Source organism: Coturnix japonica, chromosome 1 (assembly GCF_001577835.2).
Source record: "Coturnix japonica isolate 7356 chromosome 1, Coturnix japonica 2.1, whole genome shotgun sequence".
In the NCBI taxonomy this organism is placed as follows: domain Eukaryota; kingdom Metazoa; phylum Chordata; class Aves; order Galliformes; family Phasianidae; genus Coturnix; species Coturnix japonica.
Window position 1 is genome coordinate 168,770,892 of NC_029516.1, and position 19,521 is coordinate 168,790,412.

Genomic DNA, 19,521 nt, shown 5'->3' on the forward strand with positions numbered 1-19,521 from the left:
AGGGAGGTTGTGGATGCCCCGTCCTTGGAGGTGTTTAAGACCAGGTTGGACGGGGCCCTGGGCAACCTGATCTAGTAAATGTGTATGTTTGGTGGCCCTGCTAGGCAGGGGGTTTGGAACTACATGATCCTTGAGGTCCCTTCCAACCCGGGTCATTCTGTGATTCTGTGTGCGATTCTGTGATACTATCACTTAATGAAGAACAGATATAAATAATAGCTGAGCCTTCAAGGAATAATATAGACACAAATGGTTCTGTAGGTGTGTCACTGATGGATAGATAGGTAAAGTGACAGGTAAGCAGCAGTGTTTACACACAACTGCATCCCACACACAACATAAACCCACGTTGTCTTCCAATCTCTTCTGGAGAGTGGCCAAATCCACAGCACTTGGAGCAGCAGTACTTACTGAGACGTCCTGAAAATGAAGTGCACAGAACTAATCCAACTACTCAGACCCACAAAATAGCACCGCAATTCGTTTTGCCTTTCCCTCAAACACCCTCAGTATTACTAAAGCTTTTCACACCTACCTAAGCACAGAGGAAAAAGATTAAGGACTACTCAATCACTGGCTACATCTACAAATTACTATATGGTTACTAAGTATACACTTAGAGAGGCACATTTGCTCTTAGATACAAAATCTACTTCTAAACCAACCCTCAAGGTATGCACTGAAAGCCAGTGCATTACACATCAAACAGCAGCACAGTGTAAATTCAGCTCCATCAGTCTCCCAACAGAAGAACACTCAAACTTTTAAGAGATGTGGGGTGTAGACATTCAGACTCTGGCCTGTAACTGTCCCTAACCACATGTCCTTCTCACCCAGAATGACCCTCTGGCAATGTCTTCTCATCCATTCGTACTGATTCATTTCCACACAAGCTTTTGAGAGCAAACTCTTTCACCTACTTCCCTTAGTTATTAGCATGTGGCAACAAAAGGAACAAATAAGCACAACAGAAATGCAGCTTCTTGGTGCTGTGCTGTTAGACTGGGGTTAAGCAGTACCAGCAACACTCTGAACATCCACTTACAGGACTACAGAGATAAAGTAACTTGAATTCACACTATCACATGAATCTAAATATAGGAGAGAATGTTTGTGCTGTGCAATCACCGTATTTCACCTCCAAATACAAGGTTTTCAAATACAGCTTCAAGTCCAACAAAGAATTACTTCAGGGATGGCTCTTAATTCAGCACTGCTCTTTCCCTGCCAAGCTACTTAATGTGCAAGGCTTCTCCTTCACCCTCCACAGTCCCTACTGCACCCTTTCAATTTTCACCTGCTGCTGGCTCTGCTGCTCATCAAAACCCTCTTAAAGCTAATTCAATTCATTAACGCAGCCGAAAATTCAGCCTAGCTACAGGCAGGAGACAAACCTCTTTCTGGGTTAGTGAATGAATTATCATAGCTCTCCTTGAGCAGATTCAAAGTCCAAGACCACACAAAGTACAGTTACACTTCTGTGAGCAAAGGAAGGCAAACATTTCTTCCTTCTGTAGGTAATGACAAGATTTTAGAGCAATTGAGGTTTAGGGGAGCTTTCCTCCAAACCCACAGCTGCAGGAAATGTCACATAGGTTCATGCTCATACCTACTTACCAGGTTTGGCTGCTGGAGAACTTTGATTTAACTACAGAGCTGCTTTATCCTTAGCTGCTTTATCCTTAGTCAGCCTGATGGATCACTACACAGCTCACTTCAGGTTCTCTGCTGCTACAAGTACTCATGCCCCTGCATGGTAAACTGCTTCTGGAAATTGTCTCAGAGGAAAAATTACTGAAGGAAAATGGGGAGGTAGAACAGAGGACACGTTCTTGGTATTGGCTTCCTGTTCCAGCCTGGTGTACATTCATACAAACACTGACAACTTCAGTTTGTGCCACTCCAGCCTGAACATATTCACAGCCAAACAGGACAACTACTTAGGTCCACAGTGCTACCAACCAGCCTTCCTTAGCAGGTCATCTGATGCTCAATTTTCACTCAATGAGAGCTTAAACTAATCATGCAGGTACTGCTGCGCTCTCACTGCTTCCCTTCCATTTTCTGTCTTCATAACACCAGCACTGGCACAGAGCAGGAGACACAGTGACTTGTTTTACTCTGCTTCAGACTCCACTTGCAGTGTGCTCACTGCTCAGCCCTGTGAGCACCGTTATAGCCGGAACACGGAGGTGGGGACAGCAATATACCTGCAGCGCTGTCAGCTTAGATCACCTTGCAGGATATGTTTACTCAGATGGATGTAAACAGATGCCAACTCCTCTACCTACACCCTAACTTGCTGGACACAAGCCAGCTGCAACGGAGATGATATAACTGAGTCTAATTGCACACCCAAACCAAAACACCTCACCTGTAGGATACTCCCTGACCACTTTACCCCCTCTAAGCCTTAATATATGCCTTCAGCTTCATTTCTTTATTACACAGAGGAACCACCTTGATCTTAAGGCACTGATTAACCACGATTCCATTCCCAAGGTGCCACCAACAGCACCGCGCGCATGGTACACTCACTGCTTGCCAAAGACATAACGCTAACCTGCTGGGCACATTATTCTTCTCTATTTCAAGCCTCGTAACACCAGGAAATGCTGAAAATAGCACACATAGGCCCAGAGCCCTCCTCCTCACCGAGCTCACCACCCCACGCCATCTCCTCCCCACAGCTATGCCCTTCACCCCTCACCCCAGGCCCTGCCTCACACCTCTCACCCCACAGAGCCCTCCATGATACCCCCAACACCTCAGATCCCACCATTTCACCCCCATACCCTCCCCAAACACAGCCCAGACTCCCTCCTCATCCACCCACCCACCAGGTACAGAGTGCCGTAGATACGGAGGGACTCGGCCAGCGCTCCTTGAGTGACATGCAAAACGGCGACGGAGCAGCGGGGGTGCCAGGTGTGCCCGATCTCGTAGCAGCTGTGGGGGATGGACTTGCTCAGCGCCGCCATCTTGTTAATGCTCCCGTCGCGTCACCGGTGATGCGGGAGAAAGGTCGTGCGGGGAGCTGCTACCGCCGGGGTTACTTGCGGGCAAACGCGGCCGCTTCTTCCCACCCACCCCCCGGCCTCCCTCCCTTCCCAGCCGGGCTCGCGTGAGCCCCGCAGCCAATCCGCGGCACCGGGGGGCGGGGAGAGTGGCTGCGGGACGGCGGGGGTAGGGCTGAGGGCTGATGGCTGAGGGCTCGATCCTTGGGGGCAGGAGTGGTTCTGCAGCCAGGTCAGCTGCAGCCCTGGCATGTGGCCCAGCTTGCAGTGCTGGTTATTTGTGGGCCCGACGTGCTGGGATGTCCTGTGGTGTCTTGTGTGAGGTTTGTGAATGCTCTGTGCTGGTGTAGAAAGTGGCTGAGTGAGGTGTTGTGTGAAGCTTGGCTGGTAGGGTCAGATCATAGAACCTGCAGCCAGATCACAGAATCACATATCCCAAGTGGGAAGGAATCCACAGGCATCACTGAGTCCAGAGGAGGGCCACGAAGATGATCAGGGGGCTGGAGCACCTCCCCTATGAGGACAGGCTGAGGGAGTTGGGCTCGTTCAGCCTAGAGAAGAGAAGGTTGCAGGGTGACCTCATTGAAGCCTTTCAATACCTGAAGGGAAATTACTCCCAGGACGGGAGTAAACTCTTCGAAAGGGCTGACAATAGCAGGACACGGGGAAATGGTTTTAAGTTAAAAGAGGGAAGATTTAGGTTGGATGTTAGGGGGAAGTTCTTTACTAGGAGAGTGGTTAGGCCCTGGAACAGGCTGCCCAGGGAGGTTGTGGATGCCCCATCCTTGGAGGTGTTCAAGACCAGGTTGGACGGGGCCCTGGTCAACCTGATCTAGTAAAGGTGTATGTTTGGTGGCCCTGCTAGGCAGGGGGTTTGGAACTACATGATCCTTGAAGTCCCTTCCAACCCGGGTCATTCTGTGATTCTGTGGGACAATCTTAAGCACAGGTACAGGTTGGGTGGAGAATGGCTTGAGAGCAGCCATGAGAAGAAGGATTTAGGAGTGTCAGTTGATGATTCAACATGATTCAATGCTCTCAGACATTGGGTTTGGATTTGGGATGGTCTAATGTGGATCCAGGTGTTGGAGTCAATCACAGAATAGGGCCTTCAGGAGGATCTGCTCCATGACCTTGCCAAGCACAGAGGTGAGACTCTCTGTCCTGTAGTTCCCTGGATCTCCTTTTCTTTTTTTCCTGTCTTGAAATTGGGGGTTAAGTTTCCCCTTTTCCAATCAGCAGGAACTTCACCAGATTGCCGTGACCTTCCAAATACGATGAATAGAAGCTTGGCGATTTCATCAGCCAGTTCCCTTGTGGAGGAATTCAGTTCCACACCTTTGCTCCATATGCCCTTCCATGTAAGACACCATCTTGTTAGACTGCCCCTATGCTGCCATCTGTCACACAGCAACAAAACATAACAGAATATTGTTGGGAATGTTCAACCTCTACTACCATCCCACCGACATTTGCCTCTGACATCATGGACCAACAACACAGTAAAGTAGGAAATGTTACTTTCAGAGCAGCCCTTGGAGCAGATCCACAGGTTTTGTGGTTCAGTGACCCACTGCATCACTTCTTGCTTCTGCAGTGCTCTGCTTGAAGAACTATTTGCAGGCAGAAATGGCAGTCGTTGCCTAAGATATAGATTTGTCCAGCTCAGCTCAGGAAAACACCTCCAGATAAAGGAAAACCCAGCCTTGTTCACATGTGCAACAGCTCTGCTTGGACCTGAGCAGGAGGTTTGGAATCTCTGCCAGCTCTGGCTGTGCAGTAATGAAGAAGGCAACACAGCACTGACCTTACTCCAGGCCCTGTTCCATGGGGTTGCAGTCCTCTATTCTGGGAAGCCCTAGGGGTGATGTAGCATGGGAAAAGACTAACAGCCCGTCTCAAGCTGGGCTGTCCTGGGAGCTCAGCCTTGTTTGGAACAGGGACAGCAGCGTCTTGGAAAAGAAGAGACTGACTTCAATTCAAAAAGCACTAAGGAACTTTACTTTTACCTCCTTCTGTTCTTGAAGCTTTCAGGAGCTCTCCTGGCCATATGGACAAGGCTGTATTATGGGAATACCAGGTTGTATCTGTAAAGCTACTTAAATGCATGCCAGGGAGCATCTCTCCCTTGGTGTGAGGCTGGGTGATGTGGCTCAGGACTTGCCTTGTAATAAATATCTGGGTGTCCTGTGGAGTGTTTCTCTGAGTAGTACTAAAAACCAAAGGCAAAGCGAGAGCTAATTGCTAAGCAGCATGAATGATGGGGAAACTGAATGCTCCGAGTGCTTAGCTTACTCCAGCTCCTTATTAATTCAGCACTATCAGATATACCAGCATTGGATTAAAGTTTAGACAGTCAAAAATGCCAGATGTATGTAAGCCTCATTAAAGGACAGCTACGATATCCCTATTTCTGTGTCTTCTGCCAGACAGGTGAGCAATGTAGCAGCATCCCACTGCCCTGGACTCTTCTATCTGAATATATAAATTTGAAGCTGAGCTGACAGAACACAGGTTTCAAGTATTAGCTGGGCCAGACTCCCACTTATGTCTCTCAGGCTTTGGCATGACATCTTTATTATTGGACAGCACTACAGCTCTCCAGCTCACCTATACTGTTACTAACTGGTATACAGATGACCCGGGTAGCAATGGCTGCATGTAGAAAAGCACTGTCCACCTTTCCATGTTTCTCACTGTCTGAGAACATTTTCTACTAATATCTTCAGTGTCTAACAAGTCTGCTGTCTGCAAGGGAAATCAGAGATCACAGCCCATGATGGTAGATGGAGGTGTGAAGAATTCTGCTTGCCCTCACAGTGAGTCACCATAGAATCACAGAATCATTTGAGCTAAAAGAGACTCTTAGAGTTCATCGTGTCCAACTCCTCTGCAATGAACAGGGACACCTACAGCTAAATTAAGTGTTTAAGTCCCATCCAGCATGACCTTGAGTATCTCTAGGGGCAGGGCATCTACCACCTCTATGGGCAACCTGTGCCATTGCTACACTACCCTTATTAGAAAAAAACTTCTTCCTTATATCTGATCTAAATCTCCCCTCTTTTAGTTTGAAACCATTTCCTCTTGTCCTATCCCCATAGACTCTGCTACAGAGTCTGTCTCCTTTCTCACAGCCCCCATTTAGATACTGTAAGGCTGCTCTCCATTCTCCCTGGAGCCTTCTCTTCTCCAGGCTGAAAAGCCCCAGCTCTCTCAGCCTGTCCTTGTAGGAGAGATGTTACATCCCTTGCATCATTTTTTATGCACTCCAACAGCTCCATGTCTCTCCTGTACTGAGGACTCCACATCTGGGTGCAGTAATCCAGGTGAGGTCTCATAGGGACTTCACATCACGGAAGGCTTCACACTACAACTACAGAAGAATCTGGGAAATCTTCCTTCCAAACATTTTAATGCATCAGAACAATCTGGAACCATTTTGATTTGGAAGCAGCGCAGAGCTTTGCCCTCTCTCCTCTCTCATAGTGCTTTCCAACTGATTGCTTTTTTTGCCATGTATTTGTTTGCTCCCTTGGGACAGGTGATCCAGCTTTTCCCTGCTGCTTGTGCAGTTCTCAGTGCCTTCTTGAGCTGTGCTTCTGTAAGCAGCTCCTCTTGTCCACCAGGAACTGCCCACTCAAGGAGAATAGGGCTTTGCAGCCACTTTTCTCATTCTTCCACTCTTATTTTGTCCTTCTGCTTGTTCTCTTGCCATTCATGTGAACTTCTCATGCTTCCATTATAAAGTTCTGTTAAATCCTCACTGCAAAATACTGTGCTGTTATGAAAGCTGGAGAATAAATGCATCTTTCAGCTCAGGTCAGTACAGGTGAACACACTGTGTGCACAGTCAGACACCTGCTTCCCTCGGTAAACTGTGGAGGATCTCAGAGACGTGGCTGAGCTGTGTGCTCTCTAGGGCACTGTCAGAACATTGCCAGGAAATTTGCAAGAAGTAAATTTCAGGAGAGAACTGAAGGCCTTTGAGGAAGGTCTGCAGCCTTGTGCCATCAGTGGTATGCAAGGGTAAGTGAAGGCTATAGTGAGCTTTGTGGGCATAAACCATAAGTTCACAACACAACCGATTTCCCTAATGCTTGGCATGCTTGTCTAGAATGGCAGTGAGTGGCCTTTCACTGAGCCGGCATTAGAATCACAGAATCCTAGAATCATTAAAGTTGGAAAAGATCTGTGCTTCAGACCATTCACATCTCTGCTGCCCTTCTCTAAACATGCTCCAGGGCCTCAGTGTCTTTTTGAGGGAACCAAAACTGAACACAGTACTCAAGGTACACCCTCCCCAGGGCTGAGTACAGAGGCCCTTTAAGAATCACTTTTCACCCTTTTTTCCCTAAGGTAAACTTAAGCCATGTTGTATTACTTGAAGGACTCCCTTTTAGCTTACAGTCCTGAATCCTACTTGTTCTTTTTTCTCTTTTTTAGCAGGGAATAATCTCAACATCCCCTCATGTTTGCTGATATTACAAGGTAAAAGAATTAACTGGAAGTTTTCCCATTTTCCAGATGTAATGATTTCCAAAACAAATATGGGAAGGGTTGTGGGATAATACCCTGTGAACATTTTAATACACACAATAACGTCTTCCAGTTTATACAGGTCTGGATTTTTTCCAGACGTAAATGTTGAAGTCTTTCTTAGAGAGGTAGAAAGGATTACATCAAGAAATCAGAACCGTGGTGTTCACCACGCTGATTCTGCAGGCCAAACCAAGAGATGACATACTGAGCTACATTCATGCTTCTTGCTTCAAGAGAGTTGTATTTCAATTGTGTTTCGTCTACGGTGCTGCTGTTCCTGGAGATGGTGATTTATTCTTTCTATATCAGGTGACAGAATTGGTTGAAGTGACACATGAAGGGCTAAACTGAGCCACTGGGGTGACTACAGGAGGAATGAGAGGCAGTGCATGTGGATACCACTCCAGCAGCAGCCCAGAATGGGAACTGAGACCCAAAGGAGCAGCTGCTTCTTTGCTCATTTCCTGCTTTTCGAGAAAGTGCTCTCAGTAGTTCTGGAAAGAATGTGAAATAACATCTTGCATCCTCCAGGTACCTCAACCTGCTTAGAACTCCTTCAGCTGGGCAATAAAGGCTGTTTTTCAGCCTTCATTCAACCAAAATTCCTAAACCTCTGCAGCCTACTTCTACTGCCAGCCTATGTCACTATTCCATCCAGATGGAAATAAAATCTTTTAGGGTGGAAAAATTATGTGCTACCAAAGTGAATGTCTGCCCATGATCCCTGCAATCACAGTGCTGTCTCTTGAACTCATGTCCTCTTCCTCTCTCTGTGATGTTTCTCACATCCAGCAGTCAGGAATGACCTATCCTGTGCAGATTCCACGTTCTTCACCTCTGCATGCCAGGTGGGGGCAGCAGCCTTCAAACAAGCGGATGGTGCTCACCCTCCTATGGACATGAGTGGAAAGGAGGGAAGTAGAGTTCTGGACCTCTTGAGTGAGTTCTGAGATACATCTGCTACAGAGAGGTCTGACCTCAAGCAGGGCAGGTGCAAGCTGGGAGCAGCAATTGCTTGTTGACTGTGCTCTTCAGCCCTACAGATGTTATATCTTTCCCAAAGCAGACAGAAAAAGCAGGGTGGAATGAATGATGAAATCCTTTAGTGAAAAATGTTGTTTCTCTGTCCCCTCAGCCATTCCCATCCTATTTGAGGTTATTACTGCAAGATTATTTATGCTTCAATCGCAGGAATTTTTTCGTAGTCATGAATAGCTTTGTGAACCTAAGAAAAGACTCAGAAGGAGCCATTTTTTCTCTGTTTGAAGTCCTAATGCACTTAAAGTTTCTGTAATAAATCTGTCAGTCCATAAAGTTGGGCTGCAAAGACCACAGATAAAATGTAGTTATTCTAAAGCAACTGAGCTCCTTTGAAAAGCAATGATAGTTTCGAGGAATTCAGCACTATTGAAAAGGCTTTCAGTTTAAGCCTGAATTTTCCAGAGGAATAATGAACAGTAAATTTCACTGACTTAATTTTCAAATACTCATGTTGAAATAGCCTTAGGACTCTGATCACTCCCGCTGCCAACTCTTAGACATCCCAGCAGTGAAATTCAGCAGCCTAAATCACAGATGCTGAATCATTGCATGTTGCAGGTCTTTGTTTCCCAGCAAAATGGCTGTGATTTTAGGCTACTCTGCAAAGCTGGGTCGTCCTTCAGCAGGACTCTGGACATCCAGTAATGTGAGCAGTTGCAAATGAAAGAGGTAGTGCATCCTATCATGACTTTTAGCTCTTTGAATAGCAGGATTAAGCAGGTAGATGTGGCTTTAGACATCCAAGTTTGGATCTCATGTCAAAGACAAAGTGTTAGAAGAATTGATTTGATGGGATTGTGTGGCTGCCGATCATTACCAGCACACTTTTGGTTTCTCTCTGCTGGACTGAGCTTTAAACATACATTAAAAAGAATCGAGAAGTTGAAACAAGCCAGTTACAACTCTCAAAAGAACCATTTTTTAAACACAGAAGCATTCAGAGAACAAAACCTCTTTTTCAGCGCTCCTGGCTCATTCCTGGGGGTTATTTCTTACAGTTCTGCTAAATCAGTTGAGAAAGTCACCAAAGCATAGCAACGTCTGGAAAAAAAAAGGGGCACCAAAGATACTTGAGAAAAACCCGAATAGTGCAGAAAGCAAGAACAAATGTTATATATATATGGTATTGTTAGAACTCCCAAGTGGCATAAACATAATAAACAATAGTGAAGAATGGGATATTTCTGTTTGTTTCCACACACTTGAGATGACCTAACCTACCTCAGGCATGGTTCCACTTTGTGACTTGTGAGTTATTTGATCGTTCCAAAATTGTGAAAATAAACACTATTATTCTACTGTTCTACACTGAGCATTCTTTTGTTCTCTGTAAATAGACTGAGAGCTATCAAATGAAAGTAAATCATAATGAAATACAAATCAAAATAAAAGCTGCAGATAAAAGATAAACAGCACGTGGGAGGGAAAAAAGAATGTGATAAACACAAAAATAATGAAATGTTGGGCTCATCACTGAGCACTTTGTCAGCGTTTTATGGTTCAGTTCTGATCTCATTTTCAGAGGTCTCCTGCAGAGACTTCCCCCATACTAACTCTAGGATAGATAGAAATCTAACAGGGGGTTGAAACTTGATGGTCCTTGGAGTTCCTTCCAACCCAATCCATTCTACGATTCGATGCTTCTATGAATTTCAAGTTAGGATTTTCAGAGAAACCTTTGAGAACTGCTTAGATCCCAACCAGTTTAGTACAGGCTGGACTCCTAACTTGGTGCCTCTTAATAAATTCCCCTCCTAAAGCAACAAGTTCTTCTTCTGACTGTCCCAAAACTGTCTTCCAGATAGTGTTCAGCTCTTTGTCAGCTCTAGATGTAAATAAAGGCTGTAGTGACATCTTGGTATCAGAGTTCCCAGCCAGAAGACTTGAACTTCTGTATAAATTCTTTCTTAGGAATGGCTTTGCTTTTTGAGGTTAGTTAAGCCCAAAAAGCCACCCATGCCTCTGTGTATCAGTAATGTCTGAAAGTCATGTTCTGTAGATCATGTATTATTTGTCCAGATTTGTGGACATCGTGTTGAGAATCACCGTTGTTCACAGGGCTTTCACCACTCACTGGGTGAGTTCCTTTCTCAGCCTGTTGTATGTTACTGTCATTGTAGTGTTTTGTAGTATTGGAAGACTTTGAAGATAGGGAGCAGTAAACTTAGTGCCAGAGTTCTGCATGCATATGAGTATGCATGTCCATAGAGATGATGTGACTGGTCAAATATGGTATCGTTTTACATCCCTCTCCCACACCGAGAAAGCACCTTCCTTTTACATTCTCTTTATTGAAGATAAAATACTTATTCCTTATATTTTGAGAAGAAGAAACGCGATTTTATACAGATAAAAACCCAGAAGGGGGAGTCAATAAAGCTTTGGATGGGATAATAGGCTGCCTCTAATAATATGGCTCTAAGGACGGTCCATGGGTGAAGTCTCAGTACCACAAAGGAGCATTAACTCAAATAATTTAAAGAAGCTCCCTCATACCAGAAGGTATGAGGTATATGAAGGTATACCAGTTTGTTCCAGCTGAAGGAAAATAAGATCTCCCCGAGGGCCATCTCTTACAATACCAATTCCTAGGAGGACTTTTGAAAGTTCTCTTTTCCTTTCTAGAAGTGATGTCTCTGTTTGCTCTTTGAAATTATGGACTTGTGACCCAGTTCATCCTTTCATAATTCTGAGGCTGGATTGGCATGGCATGGCCCTTTCTGTGCAAGTCTCATAGCAAGCCTTAAGGGCATTACAGTGACTCTCTAGTTAGCCTGAAATTAAGACATTTTTTGATCCTGCAGTGATGCATTGTACCCCAAGGGTTCTTTTATAAATAATACATTAGTCTATGCTTTCTTATTACACTTAAGCCTGTGTTAATTCCTTTTCTCTTTACCCAGCTACCTGAGCAGCTAAGGAATGAGTCAGACATCCACCGAGATGACATCCTCACACAGAGGGTGGTGACACACTGGAACAGGTTGCCCAAGGAGGTTGTGGATGCCCCATCCCTGGAGACATTCAAGGCCAGGCTGGATGTGGCTCTGGGCAGCCTGGTCTGCTGGTTGGAGACCCTGCACATAGCAGGGGGTTGAAAGTATATGGTTATTGTAGTCCTTTTCAACCCAGGCCATTCTATGATTCTATGATCCTAAGCATTTCTGATAGTCAAGGCAAAGTGGAGCACTTGCAGTGCAGCTCTGAACTGTACTCTCAAGCACCTTCTCTTTCTGTCTTGACTACACTGGATTCAATGGCAAACTAGCCTTCCAAAAAAAGAAAACCAAACCAGATTAAACTCACACTTCGTTGCACTACAGCTACATCTACCAGGTGCATAGGAAGAAGAGGCAAGGTGTGGGGCAGCACAGAGAGCATCAATGGCCTTTTCAGTGGCTGTCCTGTCATGGCGGTCTTGGTGCAGCGGCAATATGGAGCCTTCATAAACTCTCCTGGATGTTTCAGCTGCGGCCTGAAATTTCCATATTTGGGGAATAATTGGCTTTAGATTTTCTTGGGGAACATTTGGGTTAAAGGGCAGTTTTCATAGATTATTATTATTTTTTTTAATGCACATTTTTTAGGAGTTTTATTTTTATATTTTTCATAGTTCCCCAGGGTTATATGTATAGTGTCAACAATAATGAATGACATGAACTTTTACCATATGGAACTGAAATATCATGGTATTCTAGTTTTCATGGTAATTTGGCCCCTTGGAAGTCTCTCTGAGGAATAAAAATGCCTGAGAAAAACAGAATTCACATAAACTACCATTATTTTCTAACTTCATCTATACGTCTGTGGGGAATCAGATGAATTGTCAGCCTCCAAATATAAATGACACTGCCCAGGAATGAAAGATCACTCCAATGCTTCACCCAGTAACAATAAGAATAAAATTCAGTGTTTGTTCCATTGATAACAAAACCTCTGTACAGTGCTAGAATACCAGAGTGATCAGCGCTGTAGAAAAGGTTAAGGGTGCGGCTCCATGACAGTTGAAGCCAATCTAAGCTAATCTGTTTTCTTTTGTGGTCACACCACCCGTCCTCGTCATCACAGCACTATTTATTTCAATTTGTTCAGTTCATTTTTTTTTGACAATTAAACTTGCACCTACCGTGCCAAGGAGGCAGAAATGCACGTGGGACAGGGCAAGTCAGGAGGAATGATATTTCAGGTCAGAAAATGGTCATGGAAGTGGTGCTTTGGACAAAGAACCACTTGTGGAGACAGATGCAATTTGTAGGTCTCAATTGCTTTGCACCTACACAGGCAAGGAATACAAGGTAAATATAAAATGGCAGCAAAGCCTTCATGGACAAGAATGAATGCCATTATTTGTGTTAATTTTGAAAGTCCTTGAGTGTGTATAACAGCAAGCTATATGATTAATTTCCCAGCTTGGATAGAAATTAGGAAATCTGTTTGCCGAAGACTTGCCAAACCAGTCCTTCTCACAGCCTGGAATGAAGTTTGTGTTTGTCTTTACTCATATAGGAATAGGTAGAGAAAGATGTGAATGTCATATAGAAATGGTTTACAGAAGAGAAACTCCGTTTGTGTGAAGAGGGATAAACTGTACTGGAAGAGAGAACAGAATAAAGCAAATACCTCCTGCCATGACATTTATGCTGAAGACTATCTGTATAAACATATCAGCAAAAAAATAACATGCTTGAATGAAATAACTATACTGACTCCCAACCTGGGAGTATACTGTGACCATCTGAAAAGAAAACAGCCATCAATAAATCCAAAAATTAAAGGAATTACAGGGGAGAGTGGAGTTTGGAATTGATTTGCGCTCAGACCTATATTTTAGATGGCCCACAAAGTGAAGAACAGTGCCACTGTAAACTGGGCTGTCCTGCCAGAGCTGGAAGAGCCACATATTGCTGCCTGGTGAAACCCTTCTGCCATTTTAGCAGGATCTGAATGCAGCTGTGTGTGTAACATGGTGCCCCTTAGCTGGCATGTGAGCTGCTCTTCATCAGAGTACAGACAACAGGTACTATCAGACAGCTTTGCAGCATTGCATCCATCCGCCCTTGGTATATTCACAAACCCTATGAAAGGAGCATAAATCTCACTAACTTCAACTCCTGGCAGATGTCAAATTTCTTTCCCAGGAGGATGACCCACTGCCTGCCTAACATGACAAAGATGGTTTTTTACCAGCCATGCCCTGCAAGTCAATACTTGCTGTTATGTAATTAAACGTAGCGTATCAGCTCACACAGGCTTTTTAATGGGCAAAATAAGACATTTCAAGATTTGTGGCAAGATTCATCAGCATGCTTCACAGCTCTGTGCTGCTCCAGTGACACAGAACAACCTTAAGCCTGCAGTAACCGATTCATTAAAGCAGCTTGTTTCTGTACTGCTGGAGCAGCGCAGAACAGCTGAAGCGTATCAGCAAATCTGCCTCCTGAGCTCCTCTTCTGAGGGCTGTGTACCTCAGCACAGCTTAATTTCTGAAGTCTGCTTACATATGAGAAGGTTGTACAACCAGCCTAGCTTATGGAGACAAAATATAGCAGAAATGACCTCTGCTGCTGCTGCGGAGAGAAAGCAAAATGGGACAGATTTAGCAGGAAAGATGACGCTGCAAAAAGGAAACTAAGCCATATTTATAAAGCAAGACTCGTGACCTCCAGGAGAAATAGAGCTCGGTCTGTCATTTTCCACCATGGTTAAATAACGCCTCATGAACCATCAGTCTATTATTTCCAAAGATTCGGACTAATTTGCTATTCCAAAATGAAGGCAAAAAAGTGCATTCCTCATTCAGGACTGCACTCTGCACTTGCCAAATCCAAAGTTATAAAACCAAGCTGTGTTGAAGTTATCTGAGCATGAAAAAGGCCTCTGAGCCATTTTATTTTTTTCTAAGAATACTATTTATCATTTTCCATAAAATAAAATAAAATAAAATAAAATAAAATAAAATAAAATAAAATAAAATAAATCATGATCAAGTGTGAAAAATTTCAGGCCAAAATGCAAATCCCTGAGCCTTGCAGACACAAATATGAGCAGCAGCTCAAGCTGAAAGCCATTTTGGGACACAGCAGCACCGATTCCAAAGTTCAGGCTGATTTCTGCCTCCCCTGTGGGTCAAGTTACAGTTGGTGGATTTTCCCAAAAGGAGCAGATTTTGTTGAAATCTGGCATACTGTATCTCTGCAACACAGCTTTCCTGGGTGGTTTGGTCAAATCACAGTATCATAGAATCACAGAATCATAGAATAGCCTGGGTTGAAAAGGACCACAATGATCATCCAGTTTCAACCCCCCTGCAGCATGCAGGGTCACCAACCTTCTAACCAGGCTCCCCAGAGCCACATCCAGCCTGGCCAAAAAAAAGAAACATTGCCAAAATGTTTCTGTCATACCAGATCCTGAAAATGTCTTTGCCAAATAAATGCTGATTTGCTCTGCTAATCTGGCAGACGACATCCTGGGCTCCATCAGAAGAGCCAGGGACAAGGAGGTGATGGTGTCTCTCTACTCTGCTCTTGTGATGAGGCCACACCTGCAGTACTGCATCCAAGTCTGGGGCTTCCAATACAGGAAACAGGAAGCTGTTGGAGATGGTCCAGAGGAGGGCGACAAAGATGATCAGAGGGCTGGAGCACCTCCCATACAAAAACAGGCTGAGGGAGCTGGGCTTGTTCAGCCTGAAGAAAAGAAGACTGCAGGGTGACCTCAATGCAGCCTTTCAGTACCTAATGGGAGCCTATAAACAGGAGGGGAGTCAACTCTTTGAAAAGGTGGATAACAGCAGGACAAGGGGAAATGGTTTTAAGTTGAAGAAGTGAAGCTTTAGGCCAGATTTCAGGGGGAAGTTCTTTACTATGAGAGTGGTGAGGTGCTGGAACAGCTGCCCAGAGAGGCTGTGGATGCCCCATCTATTCCTGGAGGTGTTCAAGGCCAGGTTGGATGGTGCCCTGGGCAGCCTGGTCTAGTATGAAACGTGGGGGTTGAGGTTCCTTCCAAGCCAAATCATTCCATGATCCTATAATGATTCTATACATGAATCCTTCATTATCAGAGGAAAGGGGCTTTGGCAAAACTGTTAAAAAAAAATCTACATATTCTTAGGACGAGAAAGAGAAATACTTGCATGAAAAATTCTAGGACAGATAAAGTGAAATGTATATGAACACCTGTCATCTTATGAGAGTTATGGCCAGCTTTGCTCTTGGTATCCCATTGTATGGTGTGTGAGATACATCTGTGCCTTTCAGATTTCCACCCACACAAATAACCTCAGAAATTCTCTAAAACTGGCACCCATTTTGATGATAGCTTAAATGCAAACAGTTTCTTGAAATGGTGCATATTAAGCAGCACTGAAATTTCCTGTTTACAATGCTGTGAAAACAAAGTCTAAGGTCTCTGTGCAGACTGAGTTAACATTATTGACTTTCAGGGGTCATGGAGCAATTATTGACCCATGCTGGCATGCAAGGAATTACACATGTGAATTCAGATATTGTATGGATGTGTCACAGCTCAGCTGCACGGCAGTACCTTAAAGGAGGCTACAGCCACGTCGACACAGAGACATACCTCCTGCTTTAAAAAGGTCAGCCTCTCAAAGTACAGAATAACAAACGTGTGAATAGTAACCAGGAATCAATTGTAAAGATTTTACTAGATTCCAGAAAAAGCCATTATGAAAGCGATTTACCTTGATTTTAAAAATTCAGCTAAAGGTATAGGCGAAAAATTAAAGAAAACACCTTTAATAACATTGTTAGAACTATAAGGTTAAGAAAAACATCAGCGATAAATGGGAGAAAGAAGACATTGAGCTGAATGAAAACAAATGCAGAAGGAATTAAGGGAATGTTATAAGCAAAAAAGAGAAAGTCAATGGACAGACGATGGAGTTTAATATAAACCAAGACAAAGGCACAAATGCTACGAGTTGTGGAACTGTCAATAAACGATGCGAGTGACAAATGTCCAACAGATATTTGGGCTGAGTTTTGGAAAATGTAGACAGGAGAAGTTACAGAGAATAGCGATCAATGCAATCTTATGGTTTCAGTGGTAACGTAAGTAGATATCCCAGAACATCTCAAAGAGTTGCACATGTTTAAAAACCTGCCTGTTTCACTCACTCATATCCAAGAACTTTGTCATAAATCTGTTGGATGGCGATGTCAATTCCCTCTGTGTCCCAGGAGTGGCCATTTGCCAGCCACCATTAGACATCTCCCGGTGACCCTGTACTTCTGGGCTAGCTTTTTAGAATGCAATCCACCTGACCATAAGTAGACATCTAAATTTGGTTAAGGAAATATCCCAGTGCAGTATCCACGCTTGATAAGAAATCAAGAGGGTGCCTGAGTTTCCTCAGGTCTGCCCACAAGCAGTAGGGTCTACCAATGTGAGGCTGCAGTCTAAAGGGCAGATGATACATCCTTGGATGTACAAGCAGGCTGATCTCATGTAGCAATGAAGATCTGCATGTCTGACATGAGTGTTACTCCTACTGGACAGCCAAACCACATTCTAACATCAGCCTTCAGGAAAACACTGATGCCTTGAAAATACTCAGTTATGAATCCCCTCAGATCTCCTGCTGCAAGTATCTGAGAGATACAGGAGATGTTCTATAATAAAGAAACATGCTTGCAGCTTAAGTAAATACTCAAAGAAAAAATACTTAACAACTTCAGAGGAAAAGAACAATAATAGAAAGAGGATAACAGACTATAAGTAATATCTTATATTCATGTAATTCCTATAATGTGAGTTGCCCCCTGCAGTTGTTTGCTTGTCTTAGCTGACTCAAAAGGGATGAAAACTCAGGCTCAAATCTCACTCCTTTAAAAACAAAAGCATGGTTAAATCACTGGATAAGACACCTTGCAGTAAGAAACTTGGGAACTTCAGTCCTTTTTGCTTACTGCTAAAAGGCCAAAGGGTGACTAATTCGGTCTGACATTACCCACAGGGATGATCTTGGGAATGGCTTCTCACCCCGGCCACTAAAGATATAACAAAAGCCAGAGGCTGGAAGCAGGAGATAACTCAAACTAAAAACCAGATATAATTATTGGCAGCCACAATAAATAGGGAAATTCTTAGCAGCTGATTCTTTAATGAAGACAATCTCAAAATCAGATTTCTTAAATATATATTCAAATAATAAACAAGGAAGTAACGCAGCTTGGGCTGTGCAGGACTCAGGCCAGAATCTCACAACTGTCCAGTAATCTAAGAATCTCTACACCAACTATCCCAGAGGTTTCTTACTTTGATCTGCTTCGAGAAGCTATTATACACATGCTCATCGTGGTGACATTTAATCACTGTTAATATATGCACAAGGTTCAAAGCAGTGGAATCGCCATTTTTTTCCAACTCAGATCTCTGCTACGATTTGCCAGCGTTCTTGTTTTGAAAACTAATTCCCATTATCCAAAAGACTCTCCAAAGCAAACATGGCAGTGTAGCACTTCCTAATATTTACTTTTGTGTTCTCAAAGAAAAAGCAATAGTGGTAGTTATTATTTTATGAAGGGGGGGGACGGGGGGGGGGGCTCTTCTTCTGAGAAACATTTGTATCCCACTGCAGCTCTAACATGTCCTCCTGTTCCTTCCACTGAGTCAAAGGGTCTATTGGCAGAGGGCTTTGCTGAATGTGTGCAGCAGGCAAATTGTTCCCAGGGAATTAGGCAAAGGTTTGCTCTGGTCTACCCCACTACGGTGCCTTATTGCCACAGCAATCTGCAAGTGCAAAGGGTTTTCATATCTTTGGGTCAGGCTGGATGGGGCTCTCAACAACCTGAGCAAGCTGTAGGTGTCCCTGTTCATCACAGGGGAGTTGGGCTAGATGACCTTTAAGGGTCCCTTCCAGATCAAATGATTTTATGATACTAAGAAAAAGATTCATAGCTTTTAGGGTCACCGTGATCCTCCTCCCTCCAATCTCCTTACCTATATAATTTAGACCACAACTTCTCCCATGGGAGTCTCTGCCTTCTGCGTTTGTGTTTGCCTGCATGGAACGCCCAGTGCCCATTCCCTGTCCTGATGTAGATCACACTCTCGGTGGGGCTGGGAACGGCTCAGTGGACATTTGCAGTACACTGTGTGCATTCACACCATTATCACCAACTGAGATTAGCAGCTGAGCACGGCTGGTCACAGAAAGCAATGCTTATGAGTAAATACGGCCCTCACCAGATACGGGTTGAGCTGCTGACTGCACTGCAGGCTCCTTGCACGACCTTGGGACCACAGCACCGTCTGCCCCTGTGTTAAAAAAGTTAAGATAATATAACTTGTCTGCTTCACAAGGGTTTTATAAGGCCACAGTCGTTTTATTGGAGCAAAGCATCAGGGTGATGAGGGCTATGTAAATACCTGCACTCATGAAACATCCATTAAAACACAATCCCCAGCACTTGAGGAAGAAGATCATTGCCATGGCCATGCACAGATGGACACACAGCTCTGAGACAGAGCACCCACACATGTCCCACACTGCAAGCACAGTGACACGCACCCAGCCAGGTCATTTAACCGGGGCTCTACAAACATTTCATTAATAGATGACATATTTTTTGCTAAAGGAACAACCAGCTCTACCAGATTTTATTACAGGTGTAAATTATGTGGAGTGCAAGCCTCATTTGTCTGTTCTTAATCCATTCTCCCACTAACACTCCGCAGTTCAGTCCCACAGCCCTCAATCCCACAGCCTTTTTCTCATCACTCATGAGTTCTACAACCATCATATTTATGAGATTTACACAAATACCATGAGCTAATGATAGCAGTGCCCTCCTCATTTCTTGCTGCCCACGAAGGAACACCACGACCTAAGTGTAACCAAGATGTACACATTTCTTGAACACCTCCAGGGATGGTGACTCCACCACTTTCCTGG

The 19,521-nt window shown here is 44.1% G+C and overlaps 1 protein-coding gene and 1 long non-coding RNA gene across 5 annotated transcripts in view; both read right to left on the minus strand.

Moving 5' to 3' along the window:
- TMEM135 (transmembrane protein 135) overlaps positions 1–3,097 on the minus strand; it is a 147,786-nt gene extending 144,689 nt beyond the window's left edge. For 2 of the 4 annotated variants that reach the window (XM_015852397.2, XM_015852396.2), the window contains exon 1: positions 2,841–3,096. In XM_015852397.2, the coding sequence (XP_015707883.1) occupies positions 2,841–2,981 (141 nt within the window). In that variant the 5' untranslated portion in view covers positions 2,982–3,096. Of the gene's footprint in view, positions 1–2,840 lie in introns of all 4 variants that reach the window. The other 2 variants (XM_032442230.1, XM_015852398.2) reach the window with 2 other exon arrangements.
- Positions 3,098–11,755: 8,658 nt separating this feature from the next.
- Positions 11,756–19,136, minus strand: LOC116652781. Its single transcript, XR_004305993.1, has 3 exons — positions 18,996–19,136; positions 18,813–18,884; positions 11,756–12,075 (listed from the first exon to the last, which is right to left on the minus strand). It is a non-coding gene; the product is annotated as an uncharacterized LOC116652781 (long non-coding RNA).
- Positions 19,137–19,521: the final 385 nt, after the last annotated feature.